Genomic DNA, 18,856 nt, shown 5'->3' with positions numbered 1-18,856 from the left:
GTCATCTCCTCATTGGTTTATAGAAGCAGGTACCCACGCGCCATCTCCTCATTGGTTATACCTACGTTGATTGAAAGACGAACTTTGTTGCCGGTTGTCTGGTAATAGAATGAAAGTTTAGATGGATCACCATATAAGTTCAAAAATGAAAAAGCCTGGAAGGAGGAGAGATGACTATAAACGATTCGGTTGGCAGAATTGTTGGAGTAGACGTCCTTGTGCATTTCAGGTAATATAACAACTCAATGTTTATATCCCAGGACAAATTAGCTAGCAACAGCAAACTAGCTAAATAGAACAAATTAACGTTAGCTAGCAAGTGCAAGCTACCTAGCTAAATTGCCACACATGTTTAATGCTTTTCGACCTGTCCCCAAATTAATGTCATTGGTTCAGAGTTTGTTTTGATATTTTAACCTGTGTGTCGTGAGCGCGTTTGGTGTGGGGGCAAAATACATTTATGCACGATAGCGCACGAGTGCAGCCTGGGTTCCAGCACAGGCAGTTGGCTACTGTAACTTTTGATTATGTGATGACAGCATGACAATATTGAAGAAGACCTACATATCCATCATGGCTTATATTATGTATTTTAAGCGTCTGCAATGTGAGTAGGCTATCTGTCAGCAGAGTCTGGCATGGTTCATGTGGTCATGTAAGAACATGATGCACTACTGTGTGGGCTATCTGAACCTGCAGATAGTTTTTTTTATAGCATGCATGCTCAACTAAAACAAATCATCAGATTACTAGCCTACACTAGCTGTGCGCAAAGTGTAACATGCTGACAAGACAGGAGCGTGAGCGTCGCAAAATGCATTTAGAAAGCCATGTTATTCAATTATTGCACTCACACTGCTCGTGCGCGCCAACGAGCGTCTGCGACGCCAAGGGCTAAAATAAAACTCCATCTCCTCATTGGTGGAGGTGGCAAAATACATTTATGCACGGTGACCACTGTGTGAAAACCTCTCCAATTTATGCTGTCCAAAATTATTTTACGTTTTCTATAATCTTAATGAAATGTGAGCTCCAGTGAGGTGCACAGGGGTCAAATGTTGCATTACTATTCATGTCCATCCAGTATCCAGGGACTATTATAGGGGGTGAATAAAAAAATTCATTTTAAGGATTTTGTGCACTTGGAATCTGAAATGTCATGAAAAATACAATTGAGAAGGCAACTGTCTGGCTTGTTTTCTCTTTGGTTTCAATACTTGATTTATCATAAAACCATCCACAGATTTTTTTTTATTGCATAAGAACATACTTTATTATCTGCTTTGTGAAGAAGCTCTGTATGATAATGTTCTGTTACCCCAATGATACAAAATCTATAAAGCTTAAACGAGAAACAGTCTACCCACAAACGTAAATAGGCCGCAACAGATCACATCAACGTTTATTGGTTGCGTACACAGTTTAGTGGAGATGTCATAACGGGTGCAGCAAAATACTTGTGTTACTAGCGTCAAATAAGTACATAAATAAATATTCAAAAACTAGAAAAAAAATAAGTAAAGTATGTCAGAACAAATCCAATTAACAACCCAAATAGCACTGTATCAGTAATCCAAATACAATTTTTGCTAATATATACACCAACAATATATAGTAAGAAGGAAATGTACAGCAGTAGATATATTACAGTGAGGATTGGGTATGTGGAGGAGGGGTGCGTGTTTGTGTGTGTGTGTGTGTGTGTGTGTGTGCGTGAGCTTGTGGGTGTTTTGTGAGTTTATATTTGTCTCTTACTATAGGTGATGGTTGTTTAACAGTCGAATGGCCTGGAGATAGGAGCTGTTTTTCAGTCTCAGTCTTTCATCAACAGACACAAACAAGTTACACATTACACATTGCACAAATTCTAGACAAAAGTTCAGGAAAGAAAATTCTGGTTCCACCAGAAATATTTCATAAAGGTCAGAGATCAAGCTGCATGTATTGCCTCCATACTGACACCCTAACACATAGCAAGAGAGTAAAAGGTGTTGTTGCAGGAAAGGGATAATCTAGTGCTGTCAGAGTAGTAGGTAGGGGTAAAATTATAGTGGCTTAAACATGACTGTGTGGGTCAGTCATTGGTGCTTCTGGAGGACAGAATTGCCATGGCAGGGATGATAGCACAGCATTACCACAGTTCAGTGTTCAGCCATGCACTCTCCCCCAGAGAGGCCATTTATTTTATTGAGCTATCACTGTACTGTAATCCACTTTTTGAAAGACAATTTTCAAGGTTCAAATTCTTCATTTAAGTCTGCGATGGACTGTCATAATGGGACATTTAAAGGGTCAATTTTGTTTACCACAACATAGTGTGCTTCCCTCTTGGAGTTCTAAGGCCATTTCGTGACAGTACGCTTTGTTTTTTCTCTCTTTGTGGGAGTAGTATAAAAGGGAAACCACAGAGGATTTTTAAAATTGTATTTAAACTTTGTGTGTGTGAGGAGGTTGGTCGTTTAGAAATAAAATAAATAACAATAGTTAATAGTTCGTGTTAAATTATGGGGGGAAATGAAGTTGTATATTTTAAAAGGATTCACATGTTCAAGCTACCAGTAGCCTATTTAAAATTAAATTAAAATAATAGAATATCATAGAACACAGGTACAGCATCAAATCCTCTCATCAGTAAAATAATAACTTGTACACGTGTACAGAGAAGTGTTCTATTTTTTCCATCGATTGGTGATGCGCAATCGTTTGTGGTTACAGTGTAGCACACGCTGGAAGGGTATGCTAAAAAATCGATGGAGAGCGCGATGGTAAAAGAAAGGGATTTCTTCCGCATACACCAGATGCGGCGGAAATACGTAAACAAACAGGAAGTTCTTGGTGCGTATTTTCCGCGGGCCTTTGACGACAACAGAGATGCAACAGTGTACAGAAATGGCGGGTAAGTAATAGCTACATCAATTACGTTATACAAATTATTTAAATGGACAAAACCTGTCTTATGGTTTGTATTACAAGTTGTATGACAGCTGTGCTTACCTTTTTTTGAGTTTGAGGGCGTGGTATGTTGCTGTCACAGGCAATCCAGATGGCAAACAAGCTAGCTAGGTAGCTAACTGTTAGCCAGAGGCTCTGGCCCAAGCTAGCCAGCTTGCTGAGTCAGTGATGATGGTGTGGCTATTCACAAGCGAGCCAAATCCTGAATGTAGAACTGCATCGCATATAGAATAATATCTTTGACTGCATGTTAGCAATAGCTTGTAACTAACTGGTGTGCAAATGACGCTAGCAAGCGACTGACTGTGTTGTGCAATGCTTCACCATGTTGTGTTTATTGTCGCTTCAATAGCTCAATGTTCAATGCAGGTCGATTAACTAGCTAGCTATGCAGCGCCAGTGGCTGGCTGGCTAGCAAGCAATCTAGCTTCCTTTGTAAACAAGAATAGGGTTGCTATCTATTGTCTTGCTTTACTGCTAACGAGCAAACTTACCACTTGGTGTTCAAATCAGAATGGAGAATGATGTAAATGTAGAAGCTAGAAATGGTTTGTTTTGATCCATAGGGATGAACCCAATGGAGAAGAAGTTGGCAGAATATAAGTGTGACACCAACGAAGCAATCAGCTTAAAACTAGGTTTGTTTCATTCATCTACTTATTTAGCTTTGTGTAATCTTAAACTTTTGGTTTAGGATGTTGAGAGAAAGTAGCTACTTTCGCTGGAATTTGTAGTTTGGTAGAATACACTGAGTGTTTCATATTCATAATGCAATATTTTATGTTGGCTGACTATTGACAACACCCTCTAACTCAAAGAATTAACAACAACTATTTATCTCAGTCCGTTTCGCAGATGATTTGGAGGATGAAAGCACAACATTCCATCCAGAGTACAGCCACCAGCTTTATGGTGATGAGTGAGTATCAAACCTGATTCAACCCTGAGGTCTGTGTGAATGTCATCTGCATGTGATTTCTACATCTGTGTTCTGGTTGCATGACTAAACCGTTAATAACAGTATTGTGTGAATGCTAACTCATTTATTCACTTTTTTTTTCTAAGTGAGGTGGCTTTTGGATACAAAGGCCTTCAGATTCAGCTCTACTACAGTGCTGGAAACCTGAGCACCCTCTTCAAAGTGAAATACTCAGCCAGAGTCACAGAAAAGTTTGATTGTGTGGAGGTAAGAGTTGTTTGAAATTATGCCCTTTGTTACTTATGCCAAGTGCGGTAACACTGACTCCGTTTACCTAAAAAAAAGAGCTGTCCTGTCAAACTATAGGCATTCAGAGATGGGGCCCCATCATATTGTGAATTAGGTTTTCTCGACCACGTGACTTGACCAGGGAAGACTCTGGGTCTTGGTGATGATAGACTATAGTTTTTCCTGGTCAGGTGATTAACCACCCTCAGTACCCTTCTAGTATCCTCTCTTCTGAAACCTGTCCAGTTTCCCAGCCTGCTTTGTTTTGAGGTGAGCTGTTTTGTGAGCTTTTTCGGTGGGTTGCTTTGTGCATGTTTCTCTGTGTTTGTGTGTGTGTGTGGGGGGGGGGGGTTGGCTCAGCCATTGATTTGAGTTGTTCTGTGATAGGCTGCAGGAAATGGAATATGTCCTGCTTGGGTGTGTTTCCCATAAGTGTGTTTTTATCATGAGGGCGATCACTGAAGAACTTGGTGCATGGAATGAACTCAAACTACAGTTCGGAACCTCTGCCAAAGTCTTCTTGGTCATCAGCTATTCTTTATAAAGTAATGGCCAATAACGCTTCACTGGCTTTACACAAAGCATTGATGTAATTGCTGCAGTAACATTGCATTAACACATTGTCATTTAGTCATTGTATGGACTTGGCTGATGTTCATTATTACACAATATCAAGAAGACAATGTTAACTTACATAATTACAGCATTTCTATATTTCTAGGTGGAACGCTTTTTAAATTGATTTAACAAGTCAGTTAAGGACAAACTGTCACCTAACCCAGATGACCCTGGGCCAATTGTTGTGCCACCCTATGGTACTCCGGACTGTTGTGATACAGCTCGGGATCGAACCAGGGTCTGTAGTGACGCCTCTAGCACTGTGATGCAGTGCCTTAGACTGCTGCGCCACTCGGGAGCCTGTTAGTAGGATAAACTAAATGTTGTGTTCCACTAAAATGTTCAGAATGGGAAGCAATTGCTGAATTGAATGTGAAATGCATTGACAGTAGTAACATTCTATATAAGAAAAGCAGCGGCAATATCCTTTTTTAGACACTGATCAGTTATCAGTGCAAATGTTTTTCCTTATCTACTTTTTTTTCCATAGTAGTTTTCTTATTTCAGTATTTCCAAAACTGTCTATACTGTTCCAAATACTAAATAGTGTAGGTCGACCGATTTTAATCGGAATGGCCGATTAATTAGTGCCGTTTTCATAACAATCGAAAATCTGTATTTTTGGGCTCCGATTTATTATTATTTTTCATTATTTTATATATACCTTTTATTTAACTAGGCAAGTCAGTTAAGAACACATTCTTATTTTCAATGACTGCCTAGGAACGGTAGGTTAACTGCCTTGTTCAGTCAGGGGCAGAACAACAGCGTTTCACTTTGTCCGCTCGTGGGATCCAATCTTGCAACCTTACAGTTAGTTAACTAGTCCCAACGCTCTAACCACCTGCCTCTCATTGCACTCCACGAGGAGCCTGCCTGTTACGCGAATGCAGTAGAAGCCAAGGGAAGTTGCTAGTTAGCATTAAACTTATCTTGCAAAAAAACAATCAATCAATCATAATCACTAGTTATAACTACACTTGGTTGATATTACTAGTTTATCCAGCATGTCCTATGTTGCATATAATCAATGCAACGCTGGGGGATGATTTAACAAAAGCGCATTTGCGAAAAAAAGCACATTTGCGAAAAAAGCACATTTGCGAAAAAAGCACAATCATTGGGCGACTGTACCTAACCATAAACACCAATGCCTTTCTTAAAATCAATACACAGAAGTATATATTTTTAAACCTGCATATTTAGCTAAAAGAAATCCAGGTTAGCAGGCAATATTAACCAGGTGAAATTGTCACTTCTCTTGCGTTCATTGCACGCAGAGTTGGGGTATATGCAACAGTTTGGGCAGCCTGGCTCATTGCGAACTAATTTGCCAGAATTTTACGTAATTATTACATAACATTGAAGATTTGCAATGTAACAAGAATATTTAGACTTAGGGATACCACCCGTTAGATAAAATACCGAACAGTTTCGTATTTCACTGAAATAATAAACGTTATGTTTTCGAAATTATAGTTTCCAGATTCTACCAAATTAAGGACCAAAGGCTCGTATTTCTGTGTGTTATTATGTTATAATTAAGTCTATGATTTGATAGAGCAGTCTGACTGAGCGATGGTAGGCACCAGCAGGCTCGTAAGCATTCATTCAAACAGCATTTTTGTGCGTTTTGCCAGCAGCTCTTCACAAGCACAGCGCGGTTTATGCCTTCAAGCCTATCAGCTTAATGACTGGTGTACCTGATGTGAAATGGCTAGCTAGTTAGCTGGGTGTGCGCTAATAGCGTTTCAAACGTCACTCGCTCTGAGACTTGGAGTAGTTATTCCCCTTGCTCTGAAAGGGCCATGGCTTTTGTGGAGCGATAGTTTAACGCTGCTTCGAGTGTGGCTGTTGTCTGTTCCTGCTTCGAGCCTAGGTATGGGCGAGGAGAGGGACGGAAGCTATACTGTTACACTGTCAATACTATAGTGCCTATAAGAACATCCAATAGACAAAGGTATATGAAATGCAAATGGTATAGAGGGAAATAGTCCTATAAATACTATATTAACAACAACCTAAAACCTCTTACCTTTGAATATTGAAGTCTCATGTTAAAAGGAACCACCAGCTTTCATATGTTCTCATGTTCTGAGCAAGGAACTTAAACGTTAGCTTTTTTACATGGCACATATTGCACTTCTCCAACACTTTGATTTTGAATTATTTAAACCAAATTGAACATGTTTCATTATTTATTTGAGGCTAAATAGATTTTTATTGATGTATTATATTAAGTTAAAATAAGTGTTAATTCAGTATTGTTGTAATTGTCATTATTACAAATAAATAAATAAAAATCAGCCGATTTTAATCGGTATTGGCTTTTTTTGGTCCTCCAATAATTGGTATTGGCGTTGAAAAATCATAATCGGTCGACCTCTACTAAATAGTACTCGGGGAAGTAAAAGCATGGCTGAATAATTTCTGATGATAAAGCCAGCGTTGACCCACGAGTGTCCACCTCGTTAAGGGTTTAGTGCAGCTGGTGTGAGGTAGAGTTAGGGAGCAGTAGAGTTCAGGCTGCATCTGAAGTGCTTGTCTGTGAGTGCGTGCTCACTGTGGCTGGGTGTAGTGCAGCTGGTGGGAGTTGGAGAGGATGGGCGCTGTGGGATAGTGTTCAGCATGCAGCTGCTACTCCAATGGAAGACTTGTCAGTGATCACCTTAACCCTAAACCAGCCAAATGCTATAATGATGGACTCCACACAGTCCAAAAAAATTGTTCTCAGTCATTGTTTCATACTGGGCATCAATAGTGAAAATCCGGAGAGAAAAATTAATCAGTTGGTGTCTGTTAGCCTAGGTGTAAAATGTCTAGATAACACGTACAAATGCCTGGTCAGGATTTTTATTGCCATATGTAGTTTGAGGCTGACGCCATTGGCAATGATTATTTTGAGTGGAAAAGAATACAACAAAAGGTAATTTGTTAGATCTACAACTTTTCTCAAAGCTCCTCTCTAAGCAGAAAGCGAGGGGGGAAAAACTTTTTAAAGTTAGTTAGCAAAATAGTTCCTCTCTGGGCCCCGAGTGTGATCTAATTGAATGCATTTCCTGTTTAGCGACATGTATAAATAAGGGTGTCGCTGAAGTCCAAGAATTGTAAAAAAGAAATATATATATAATATTATTATTATAATATATTTATATATATCTTTTTACAATTCTTGGACTTCAGCGACACCCTTATTTATACATGTCGCTAAACAGGAAATGCATTTAATTAGATCACACTCGGGGCCCAGAGAGGAACTATTTTGCTAACTTTTTTTTTTAAATTCCCCCTCGCTTTCTGCTTAGAGGAGCTTTGAGAAAAGTTGTGGGGCAAAAAATAATTGTCAGCCACCAGTTGTGCAAGTTCTCCCACTTAAAAATATGAGAGAGGCCTGTAATTTTCATCATAGGTACACTTCAACTATGACAGACAAAATGAGGGGGGGAAATACAGAAAATTACACTGTAGGATTTTTAATGAATTTGATCAATAACAGAAGTTTATCTCAATACTTTATTATATACCTTTTGTTGGCAATGACAGAGGTCAAACATTTTCTGTAAGTCTTAACAAGGTTTTCACACACTGTTGCTGGTATTTTGGCCCATTCCTCCATGCAGATCTCCTCTAGAGCAGTGATGTTTTGGGGCTGTTGCTGGGCAACACAGACTTTCAACTCCCTCCAAAGATGTTCTATGGGGTTGAGATCTGGAGACTGGCTAGGCCACTCCAGGACCTTGAAATGCTTCTTACGAAGCCATTCCTTCATTGCCCGGGCAGTGTGTTTGGGATCATTGTCATGCTGAAAGACCCAGCCACGTTTCATCTTCAATGCCCTTGCTGATGGAAGGAGGTTTTCACTCAAAATCTCACGGTACATGGCCCCATTCATTCTTTCCTTTATACGTATCAGTCGTCCTGGTCCCTTTGCAGAAAAACAGCCCCAAAGCATGATGTTTCCACCCCAAATCGAGGGAGATTATCAGTGGTCTTGTAATGTCTTCCATTTCCTAATAATTGCTCCAACAGTTGATTTCTTTAAACCAATCTGCTTACCTATTGCAGATTCAGTCTTCCCAGCCTGGTGCAGGTCTACAAATTTGTTTCTGGTGTCCTTTGACAGCTCTTTGGTCTTGGCCATAGTGGAGTTTGGAGTGTGACTGTTTGAGGTTGTGGACAGGTCTTTTATACTGATAAGTTCAAACAGGTGCCATTAATACAGGGGATGAGTGGAGGACAGAGGAGCCTCTTAAATAAGTTACAGGCCTGTGAGAGCCAGAAATCCTGCTTGTTTGTAGGTGACCAAATACTTATTTTCCACCATAATATGCAAATAAATTCATAAAAAATCCTACAATGTGATTTTCTGGATTTTTTTTTTCATTTTGTCTGTCATAGTTGAAGTGTACCCATGATGAAAGTTACAGGCCTCTATCAGTGTTTTAAGTGGGAGAACTTGCACAATTGGTGGCTGACTAAATACTTTTTTGCCCCACTGTGACTAGAACACTAAATCAGATCACGTTATCAGCCTTTTTACCTCCAACATGTTGACTACTCTAAATAAGATGTGTACACATGGTCAATTATATCCCGACGATAAAAGGCTTTCAGATTAAACAACATGTTCTAAAGGTGCATTGTTGCGTCATCTATACCAAACTATGGCTTCTTTTATGCCGGATTGTGCAATTTAATATCTAGTATATAGGAGAGAGCCTTGGACAATATGACTTGTTTGTCCATGGCCAGCTCCTTGTTCTTCAGAAATGCAGTTGAACAATTACAATGGTGAAGTGGCATTCAGCTGCAGGTGCATTACTTCCAGTTGGATATTAGCTGATGTCTGAAAGGAGAGGAATTAGCACTGTTCTATTTGCCTTTTGTAGTGCATTTTTTTCGGGCCTTCTTAATTTCCCTGTTTTCAATGGCGAGCAGCACGGGTCTCTACAGAAGTAATACCCATCACGTATGTAAATGGTGTGAAAGGGCTGCTTAGCAAGTTAATACAAGGTGTTCTCGTGTCAATCCTTGTGGAAATGGATACAATGCAAACATCACAGCTGAACCAAGCACACATTCTAGTGAGTAAAAAGTCCAGGGGGAGGGGCCCTTTGTCTGCCTGGCTCTTTGAAACATGGGGGCAAATTCATTTGATTGAGTTCGCCAGGGTTAGAGGAAAGACCTCTATTATGGATGCCCAAGGCTTTTTTAAGTTGAGATCAATTCATTAAATTTTATTGCCCAGTGAGAAGCAGAAATACGTTATTGTGGGGACTTGATAAAATATTCATGGTTTAACATAAGTAGTAAATTTATTCAATTAAGTGCTCTTTCACCAAGGGGGGTCCTTGTCTACTCAGCCGACAGTCTTAATTGCCTAATGGTTCTCCTTTTTGTGGAACAAAATATGTATTCTTCCACTTTAATTCCTTGTGTGCTCTGTCAATCAGGGCTGGAGTATAGCCTAATTACAGAACAATAGGACCTTCTTTTTTTTTAGGTCTTGTTAGTGATTACATATGGAAGAGGAAAATGGAAAAATGTCCACACACTTCCTGATTATTGTCTAGTCTATAGTATAGTTGGTTAAAAAAATGAAAACATGTAATAAAGACCTTGGCCATTTTTTGTTATCGATATGATGAAACTATATCAAAGAACAAACCCATTGTACTCTGGGGAAATGACTGTTAGAAAGACCTATGCTAAATGTTGAAGAAATGGGGTTATTTCAAATGTATGTTGGAAGGTGATAAGATTGTAAATGACCTCCCTAGCAAAAACGTGTCTTGTTGGTAATCACACTTTTCAACAGAAATGGAACAATGCATATAAAATACCAGGCTGCTTTTCCGTGTACAAGATGCTGTGAGTTTATGTTCTACTAAACCCTCTTTCTTTCCTTCCTGCAGCCTGATGATGTTGAAGGGAAGATCCGGGAGATCATCCCCGCTGGGTTCAGTTGCAACACGGACGACTTCACCTCATTGTTGGAGAAGGAGACCAACTTCAAACCCTTTGGCACCCTGCTTCACACATACAACGTCCACAATGTGGAGGAGGGAGAAGACTTTACCTACCAGATTCACAAGGTTCACATGCTAGTCCTTGCTCTTACAATATACAAAAACATTAGGTTGTTGTATAGGCCAACAGATGTTAGTGCTTTCCATGCCTACTGTACGACTTGCAGATTATTTCAGTGTAAGTGGGTGATCTGCTTATTTATCATGACTTTGATTGTCCTTGCACCTTCTCCATGTGTTGTGTTCCCTAGGTGGACTTGTCGTGCCCGGGATTCCGAGAGTACCACAAGCGCCTGCAGACCTTCCTCATGTGGTTCATTGAGACGGCCAGCTTCATCGACGTGGACGACGATCGTTGGGACTTCTTTCTCGTGTGAGTCTCCGCCCTCCTTAGCCAATGTCACTCTCCCCCGAACCCTTCGTTGTCTCCCTGAGAAACTATGGGCTCCTTTTTGAGGTGCTCACCACCAATTTATCTGACCAGTTTGATTTATATTTTCCCTGGCCATTTGAGAATTCTTGATGTAAAATGTTTTGGGACGAGAGCTGAATTGAACACTGTTGTCTTTTGAAACACTGAATGACATCTAAAACAGTAAAAAGAGCCCCTGCCAGTGTTTTCTTTAGCCAACCAACTATTATTAAGAGTGACAATGGGCAAATGGACTGAAATGATGTGGAGGGCCTCGATTTCCCCCGTCTAGCCCCATCTCCTCTTCTAAATTGCAGTCCTCCAATTAAGTGCATAATGTATTCCGATTGCAGCAGGTGTACGGATCGGGACGGCCTGGCTGCTCCAGCATGTGGACACTGAAAAAGGGCACCCGGAGAATGGAGAGGAGAAAATGGCCGCGGCCTTGGAGTGTGTCTGGAATTGACCCGCTTGTCTTTGTGTTTTATCTGCAGATTTGAGAAGTACAATAAGGATGGGGAGACGCTCTTCGCAACTGTTGGCTACATGACAGTTTATAATTACTATGTGTATCCAGACAAAACCCGACCACGTGTGAGGTAATTGCTAGGGGTGCACGTGCCTTCCCATTCTTTTGTACCAAAAACCAGAGGAAAATTATACATTTCGGTCTCCCTTGTCCTACAAAAAATCCCAAATTACTGGCTTATGTATCCAACCAAATGATCAGTGTCTTGGGGGCTTTTGGCTGTAAATAAGCATTTGGATTGATGGACATGATAACAATTTGTTACGTTTCTTATAATCAAGTGAAAAATTGCTCCCTCAATTTTCGCTTAATTAGTACATCATTCTGTCAAGTGTTTTTTTAATTTATTTTTTCAGTCTTTAACATTGGTCATGTTTCAATTTGAATCACGTTTACAAGGATTCCCCATGTGTATGAAGTGAAAGAGGGTTAGGTTTGCGAGGTCTGTGAAGCTGTTCTTTCATGTCTTTGTGTATGTTGACCTGGTGTCCTTCCGAACAGCCAAATGCTGATCCTGCCGCCGTTCCAAGGAGAGGGTCATGGAGCCCAGCTGCTGGAGGCAGTGCACATGTTCTACTGCAATTTGCACAAAGTACAGGACATTACAGGTGTGTGTGTTAATCAACCTAATTGTGTTACTTACATCATCTTATGTTTCAATTTGGGGAGGAGGCTATGTGCTAGAGTTTCACACATACAATTACATGCATGTATTTGCATAGTGTAAAATACAAAGCAGTTGCACACCAATATGCTGAACAAAAATATAAACTCCACAATTTCAAAGATTTGACTGAGTTATATTAGGCCCTAATCTATGGATTTCATATGACTGGGAATTGAGATATGCACCTGATCAAATATACCCCCCCCACAGGGGCCTCACAATGGGCCTCAGGATCTCGTCACGGTATTTCTGTGCATTCAAATTGCTATCTATAAAATGCAACTGTGTTCGTTGTCTATCGCTTATGCCATAAACCCACCGTCACCATGGGGCACTCTGTTCACAACGTTGACATCAGCACACCGCTGGCCCCCGTGGTCTGCAGTTGTGAGGGTGGTTGAACGTACTGCTAAATTCTCTAAAACAACATTGGAAGTGGCTTATGGTAGAGAAACTAACATTCAATTATATGGGAACACCTCTGGTGGACATTCCTGCCGTCAGCATGCCAATTGCACGCTCCCTCAACTTGAGACATCTGTGGCATTGTGTTATGTGACACAATTGCATTTTTTTGTGGCCTTGTGCAATGATCATGCTGTTTAATCGACTTATTGATATGCCACACCTGTCAGGTGGATGGATTATCTTGGCAAATGAGAAATGCTCACTGACAGGCATGTAAACACATTTGTACACAATTTGAGAGAAATAAGCTTTTTAAGTGTATGGTGAATTTCTGGGATCTTTTATTTCAGCTCATGAAACATGGGACCAACACTTTACATGTTGTGTTTTTCTTCAGTGTAGTTGCTTTGCATAGGCAAATTACATTAATATCAGAAGCACCTCAGCTCCCCTGTCCAGAGGAGCACCCTGATTTTTCTTGTCTATTTTTCCCTCCTATTTTGAATGTGGACATGGAGGGACAACTCCTGCTAGAAGGAGGTCTTGTTCCATGTGGCTCTGCACTGAATTCTTTCAACAACAACTAAAACTGGAAGCTGGATATATGTAAATTTGAGCAGGTTTAGCAGTACTGGGCTTGTTATATGCAGCCACAATCATAGTCTGACAATGGTGTAATTATTTTACTGTGTCAGGAGTCAGTGGGACTTGAATATAAGCCCGTATTAAAAACTGTAGCCGTAGATGTGTTGGTGCGGTAATGTGAACCGTTTAAAAATGTATAAATTGAATATACCTAACATTTGATGTAATTTTATGTGATATACACTGAACGGAAATATTAATGCAATGTGTGTTTAGTGTTAAATGGAATCCCAAGCTTGTTTAATTATCGTCTTGTTCTCTTCAGCTGAAGACCCCTCAGAGAACTATGTGAAGCTGAGAGACTACGTTCTGGTCAAGCTTTGCCAAACACTGCCATCGTTCTCCACAGACAAGCTTCCCTTGGGCTTCAGTGACGACATGGCCACAGAGGCCAGGGAGAAATTTAAGATCAACAAGGTCAACAGCAACTTCATCCACAGAGCCCAGAGGAGGATATGTTTGATTACTGCACTTTCTAATAAGGCTTTTTTTTAAACTTTCACAACCATTAATGGACAAATTCAGTCATTAACCCATGGCTCTCCAGTCCTAGAGGGGATAATGTACCATTCCATTTAAACCAGTGGGCACTCACTTCAAAAGTGGCCCCTGCTTGACTTATCTTACTGCACTTAGACCCAATTTATATTACTAGTTTCCTGTGTCCCTCTTGCATGTAGATGATTATCACAGCTTTCTACCCATGATGTGGAAAGACCAAATGCTTGTTTCTAACTCTGCCTCGGCTCTTGTGTGAAGCTCCAGGCACTGTTGTACCAGGAGGTCCTTAATATCTCTACTAAGGATTGGCTCAGTCTTTTCTAGATGATGAGGAGACTGACTACGGTTTCTTTTTAAAGGCAATAATAGCCCTGTCCTGTTTTTACGCCTACAGAAACACGCACGACGAGTGTACGAAATCCTGCGTCTGAGGGTGACGGACATGAGCGATGAGACGAAAGCAAGGGATTACCGTCTGGAGGTCAAAAAGAGGCTATTTGCCCCTACCAAGGTATGTTTTTATAAGAGCGTGCCGCAGCTTCTCCAGTAGCGTCCGCCTTGTGCTTTAGTTTCTAGTCCAATGGAGTTAGCATTACACTGTACAGACAACCTGCTAACGGCTGTGTAATTCCCTGTGGGCTTCATCAGTGGTTAATGGCTGTTAGTCACACTATTTAACCAGGATCAATCAAGTTGATTTGATAATTGATTATACAGTGCTTCTCCAAGTGCTTAGTGTTTGACAATTTATGACTTTACATACATGGTTTCAGAAAGGGCGGAGAACGAGGCCAAGAATATGACGTGCACTTTATCCGCTTAAAGCTACTTCGGCTGTGTTTAGACAGGCACCCCAATTCTGATTTTTTTGTTTTGAATTAATTGGTCCTATAACCAATCAGATCGGCTTTGTAAAAGATCTGATGTGAAATGTTCTAATGTGATTGGTCAAAACACTAATTAGTGGGAAAAGATCAGAATTGGACTGCCTGTCAAGATGTAGTCTTGTTACTTATGTTGCGTGACTTTATCCAGAATCAGGAGAACGATTATTCCCCAGTTGCAGGAAAATGTCTGGAGTACCAAAAGCTTATTATAGGATATACAATGGAGCACGGCAGGCGTCCATGGTTGTGTTACCCCAGGATTCAGTTCCATTCAGGGCAGTTTCATTATGCAGGATTTGCATGTCATTGAGGGGGTGGGTAATTTAGGTGGAAGTAGGTTGCTGACATCACACATTCAAGCAGTTAGAGAAGCTGCTTGCCAAATGGCACGTGTTTCATATCAGCACTGTTACTGTGCTTTTGAAATCTGATTTTAAACAAACTGCAACTCATTTTGTATTGACATGCTAACATTGATTTACATATTATGCATGTTCCATGACCTGTAGTTGTTGAGTGTCTTATTGAAACCCAGCATAGCAACCATTAGAGGATTGCTGTCAGCAGTGTAACCGCACATTTTGGGCAAAAGGCCAACGAGGAAGAAAGTATGGCGGAAAACGGAAGTAGAAATTCCTTTGTAGACTCTAGAGTGGAGAGATCTGGTGGCCAGATGCAGCAGGCAGTTCCTGTGGAGGTTTGGTTTGTAGCAAGCCCATCTCTCATTGAATGTGCGGAGGGTTACACGTTTCTGCTCACCTCTGCTTCTCTTATCCCCCATTCCCCAGAGAGAGAGGGTGTGTGCCCGCCCGTGTGTGAACACATGCTTCTTTTTAGCATTGTCCCCAAAATACACAAGTGAGGAATCTTGGTCCATGTCCAGAATCTGTCAGCACTCATGCAGACTTGATTACAGAATCATTTTCTTCCCTCCCCTCTGACTATTTGGCTTTAAGACGCTGAGATGCTGTCAGGTCTGCAAAATGAGGACCCACAGGAGGAATAATACTCAATATAAACTTGCTCTTGTCTGTTAAATGTGCATTATGTAAGATAAGCTGCTGCTAACTGTATCACACTTCTAAAATACACCCCTCTTAACAGAAGCATTTGCATAATACCATATAGCATTTAATAGCCTCAAAATTTTTTTTTAGAAACATGGTTACCACAAGCTAATTATACAAAGGCTTGGGGGGGGGGGGCAATGGATTTCAAACACAGGCTGTGCATTAACTAGTGGATTTTGTTGTTGTTGTTGTGTGTGTGTGTACTTAGAAGAACCAGCGGGAGATGACCAAGATGATGAAGTGTCTGCGGCCAGAGGAGCTGGCATCCCACATCAGTCAGATGGACACGGCGCTTCAGCAGGAGGAGCTGGAGAAGAGCTACCAGGAACTGCTGGCCGAGTACAGGAGAGTCATTGAGAGGCTAGCACAGGCCTGATCCAGGGGGCCTAATGTCAGCCCTGCCTACCCACTGTAATACAACCCCCCCCCCCCTGGCCCCTTCTCCTACCCTTCCTCCTTTCCACTGGTGGTCCTAGATGTACAGTAGAGGTGGAGCTGTGCGGTGCAGCTGGTTGGCTGCCTGGGGAAGGCCCACTCTGTGTCCCATGTGTGTAATCACGCTGTGTGAGCTTTAGTGATTTGGCAATCATTCACAGGTGATAGGAACACCATCCGTACGGTCTGGCTGGGCAGAACATGCCTCCTTTTCATATAGAGAATAAGGGAGAAAGGTTTTTTTTTTTTTCAATATCTGTCTAGCTTTTTCCTGAAGACATGTTGGTTTTGAAGCACTTCATACTGAAATAAATGTTTTTTTTGTACATTGATCAAACTGATTTGTCCTCTTTATTGACTCTATTCTAAAGTGTAATTTCAGATTCACATGTTTTATAGTTGTTGGGGTAATGTATTACATGCAATAATTATTGCTCTGTGATCAGTTTCCCGGTAGCTACTATTGTACTGTTAAAATAATTAATGTTGAGAAGAATGTGTAAACTACAGTATTCTATTTAATGCCTTCCTACTGTTAACTGCGTCCTGATTGTACCAGAAATTGTACTTTTAAGCACAGTGGATTTCAACTGGACTGAATATGCATTTATACAATATCAGTTACTCTATTTAGTCTAATCAATTTACAGATGTAATTTTGTTCAGGCACCCTCTTGTGGCTAATGCAACTTCTGATTGCCCTTTATGCTGAGTGTTGGTCTAATGAGCGTTATGGTTTTCAATTTAAAACCTCTTTGCCTCTGCATTGCCCACTCCAAAGCGCTGTGATGAATAGCCATCTATGCATACTTTCACACATTGTTGCTGAATCAAGGTCTCCAGGTTCATTTTCCTTTTTTTTCCCTCCACTTCAGTTGTAGGAAGTAAAACCTCGTAATACTTGACCAGCTCTGATTTAAATTGATTCACTGATGGCCACCAGGGGTGTCATTTCACTATTGGAGACCAGAGCATGTATTTTCCTGTAATGTGCCTATACAGTGTACAAAATATTAAGAACACCTTCCTGGAATGGACTCTACAAGGTGTCAAATGTTCCACAGGGATACTGGCACATGTTGACTCAATGCGTCCCATAGTTGTCAAGTTGGCTTGATGTTCTTTGGGTGGTGGATCATTCTTGATACACACGGGGAAACTATAGTGTGTGTGAAACCCATCAACGTTGCAGTTCTTAACACAAACTGATGCGCCTGGCACCTACTACCATACCCTGTTCAAAGGCACTTCAATCTTTTGTCTTGCCCATTCACCCTCTGAATGGCACACATACACTAACCATGTTTCAAGGCTAAAAGGTCCTCCTTTAACCTATCACCTCTCTTTCATCTATACTGATTAGTGGATTTTAACAGGTGACAATAAGGGATCGTAGCTTTCACCTGGTCAGTGTCATGCAAAGAGGTGTTTGTAATGTTTTTTTAAATTAGTGTATAGCTACAGTAGATGCTGAGCTGACAGGTAAGTTTTTGGGCTTCATTGTATTGGAAATAGTGGTTGCTGTCATCTGAGTTCTGACTTAGTGTTGGGACCTGGCTGGATAGGGCTCCATGCTGTTGGACAGTTTACAGGCCTCAGTAATGTCAGAGTGAGGGGTTGTGGGACTGGGACCCTGTGCCACCTTCCAGACCAGACCACACTAGTGATGTGTACAGAAGCAGCACCATTACTCCCCTAGAGCTCTGCCATGCAAATCAGGGGGAGACCTCAGCCCCTTCAGTGAAACCTGTGAAGAGCTGTGACGGTCCTGGAATTTTGGATGACTGTTATTGGTCAGCTAAATGACCGCGGTCTCCGTTATCATTTGAAAAGCAAAATAATTTCAGGTTTTTTATTTTTGTTTCTTGCAGGGGTGAAAGGCAGGTGTCCCGGCAAGATAGATAGTGGGGGTACACTACTGATAAAACATGAGCCTATCACAAAAGTTAAAACAAAATGTCAAGGAAACTTGAGGCTTTTACAACATTATCGTTACCACATGTCAGCCTCATGAAAAATGTAAAGAATGGACTTGAAAACGGGTGTATAGCGTACATGCTCCAAAATATGCTGTGGTTCTATGAGAACACTGACATTTTTCCAAGGCAGAGATGACTGGCTGAGACTGATGCACTGACAGCAGTAGATGCATACATCCAGGCAGTGGTGGACATGGAGAAGTGGGAGTACAGTAATTTTGCCAAACAAATTCTGTGACAAAACAGTGACATTTTGAATGACCAAAAATTATAAATCACATGTTGGTCTTTCACAGTCAGGCCAACCCAAGTCGTATTGTGGAAGTAGACTAATAGTAGGCCTACTGTTGAAATAGATCAATTAGGCTGTCAACTGAGTCAATTGCACAAGATTCTGATCTTTTCCCAAAAACATTTAGTCACACTTTCTTTAAATAGAAAATCCAAAAAAATGGATGTTCTAAGTTCACAACAAAGCTTAAACCACTTTAGGAGAACACTTTTGAGGTCTGGGAAA

General features: G+C 40.8%; 1 protein-coding gene across 3 annotated transcripts; it reads left to right on the top strand.

The window, feature by feature from the left end:
- Window positions 1-75: 75 nt before the first annotated feature.
- hat1 (histone acetyltransferase 1) lies at window positions 76-16,697 on the top strand. 3 transcript variants are annotated; one of them, XM_052493808.1, is made up of 11 exons: window positions 101-229; window positions 3,519-3,590; window positions 3,796-3,871; window positions 4,018-4,138; window positions 10,693-10,872; window positions 11,058-11,179; window positions 11,713-11,817; window positions 12,249-12,355; window positions 13,733-13,884; window positions 14,363-14,479; window positions 16,134-16,697. In XM_052493808.1, the coding sequence occupies exons 2-11, from the start codon at window positions 3,521-3,523 to the stop codon at window positions 16,299-16,301; spliced, it is 1,218 nt and encodes a 405-aa protein (XP_052349768.1). In that variant the 5' UTR covers window positions 101-229; window positions 3,519-3,520; the 3' UTR covers window positions 16,302-16,697. The 3 variants fall into 3 exon arrangements, with proteins under 3 accessions (XP_052349770.1, XP_052349768.1, XP_052349767.1); XM_052493807.1 differs by lacking the exon at window positions 101-229 and adding an exon at window positions 2,749-2,896; XM_052493810.1 differs by lacking the exons at window positions 3,519-3,590; window positions 3,796-3,871; window positions 4,018-4,138 and having other exon boundaries at window positions 76-229.
- The last annotated feature ends 2,159 nt before the right edge of the window (window positions 16,698-18,856 follow it).

Source organism: Oncorhynchus keta, chromosome 34, assembly GCF_023373465.1.
Source record: "Oncorhynchus keta strain PuntledgeMale-10-30-2019 chromosome 34, Oket_V2, whole genome shotgun sequence".
NCBI classification, from domain to species: domain Eukaryota; kingdom Metazoa; phylum Chordata; class Actinopteri; order Salmoniformes; family Salmonidae; genus Oncorhynchus; species Oncorhynchus keta.
Note: the sequence above shows the minus strand (reverse complement) of the source record. Positions and strands in the feature narration are given on the sequence as shown.

What these genes read in the sequence shown, in the direction of transcription:
- hat1 (XM_052493807.1), top strand. Translation starts at nt 2,872, where the DNA reads ATGCAACAGTGTACAGAAATGGCGG. An exon ending in CAAAGTACAGGACATTACAG is followed by an intron (nt 12,356 to 13,732) that starts GTGTGTGTGTTA and finishes TGTTCTCTTCAG; the next exon opens with CTGAAGACCCCTCAGAGAAC. An exon ending in AGAAATTTAAGATCAACAAG is followed by an intron (nt 13,885 to 14,362) that starts GTCAACAGCAAC and finishes TTACGCCTACAG; the next exon opens with AAACACGCACGACGAGTGTA.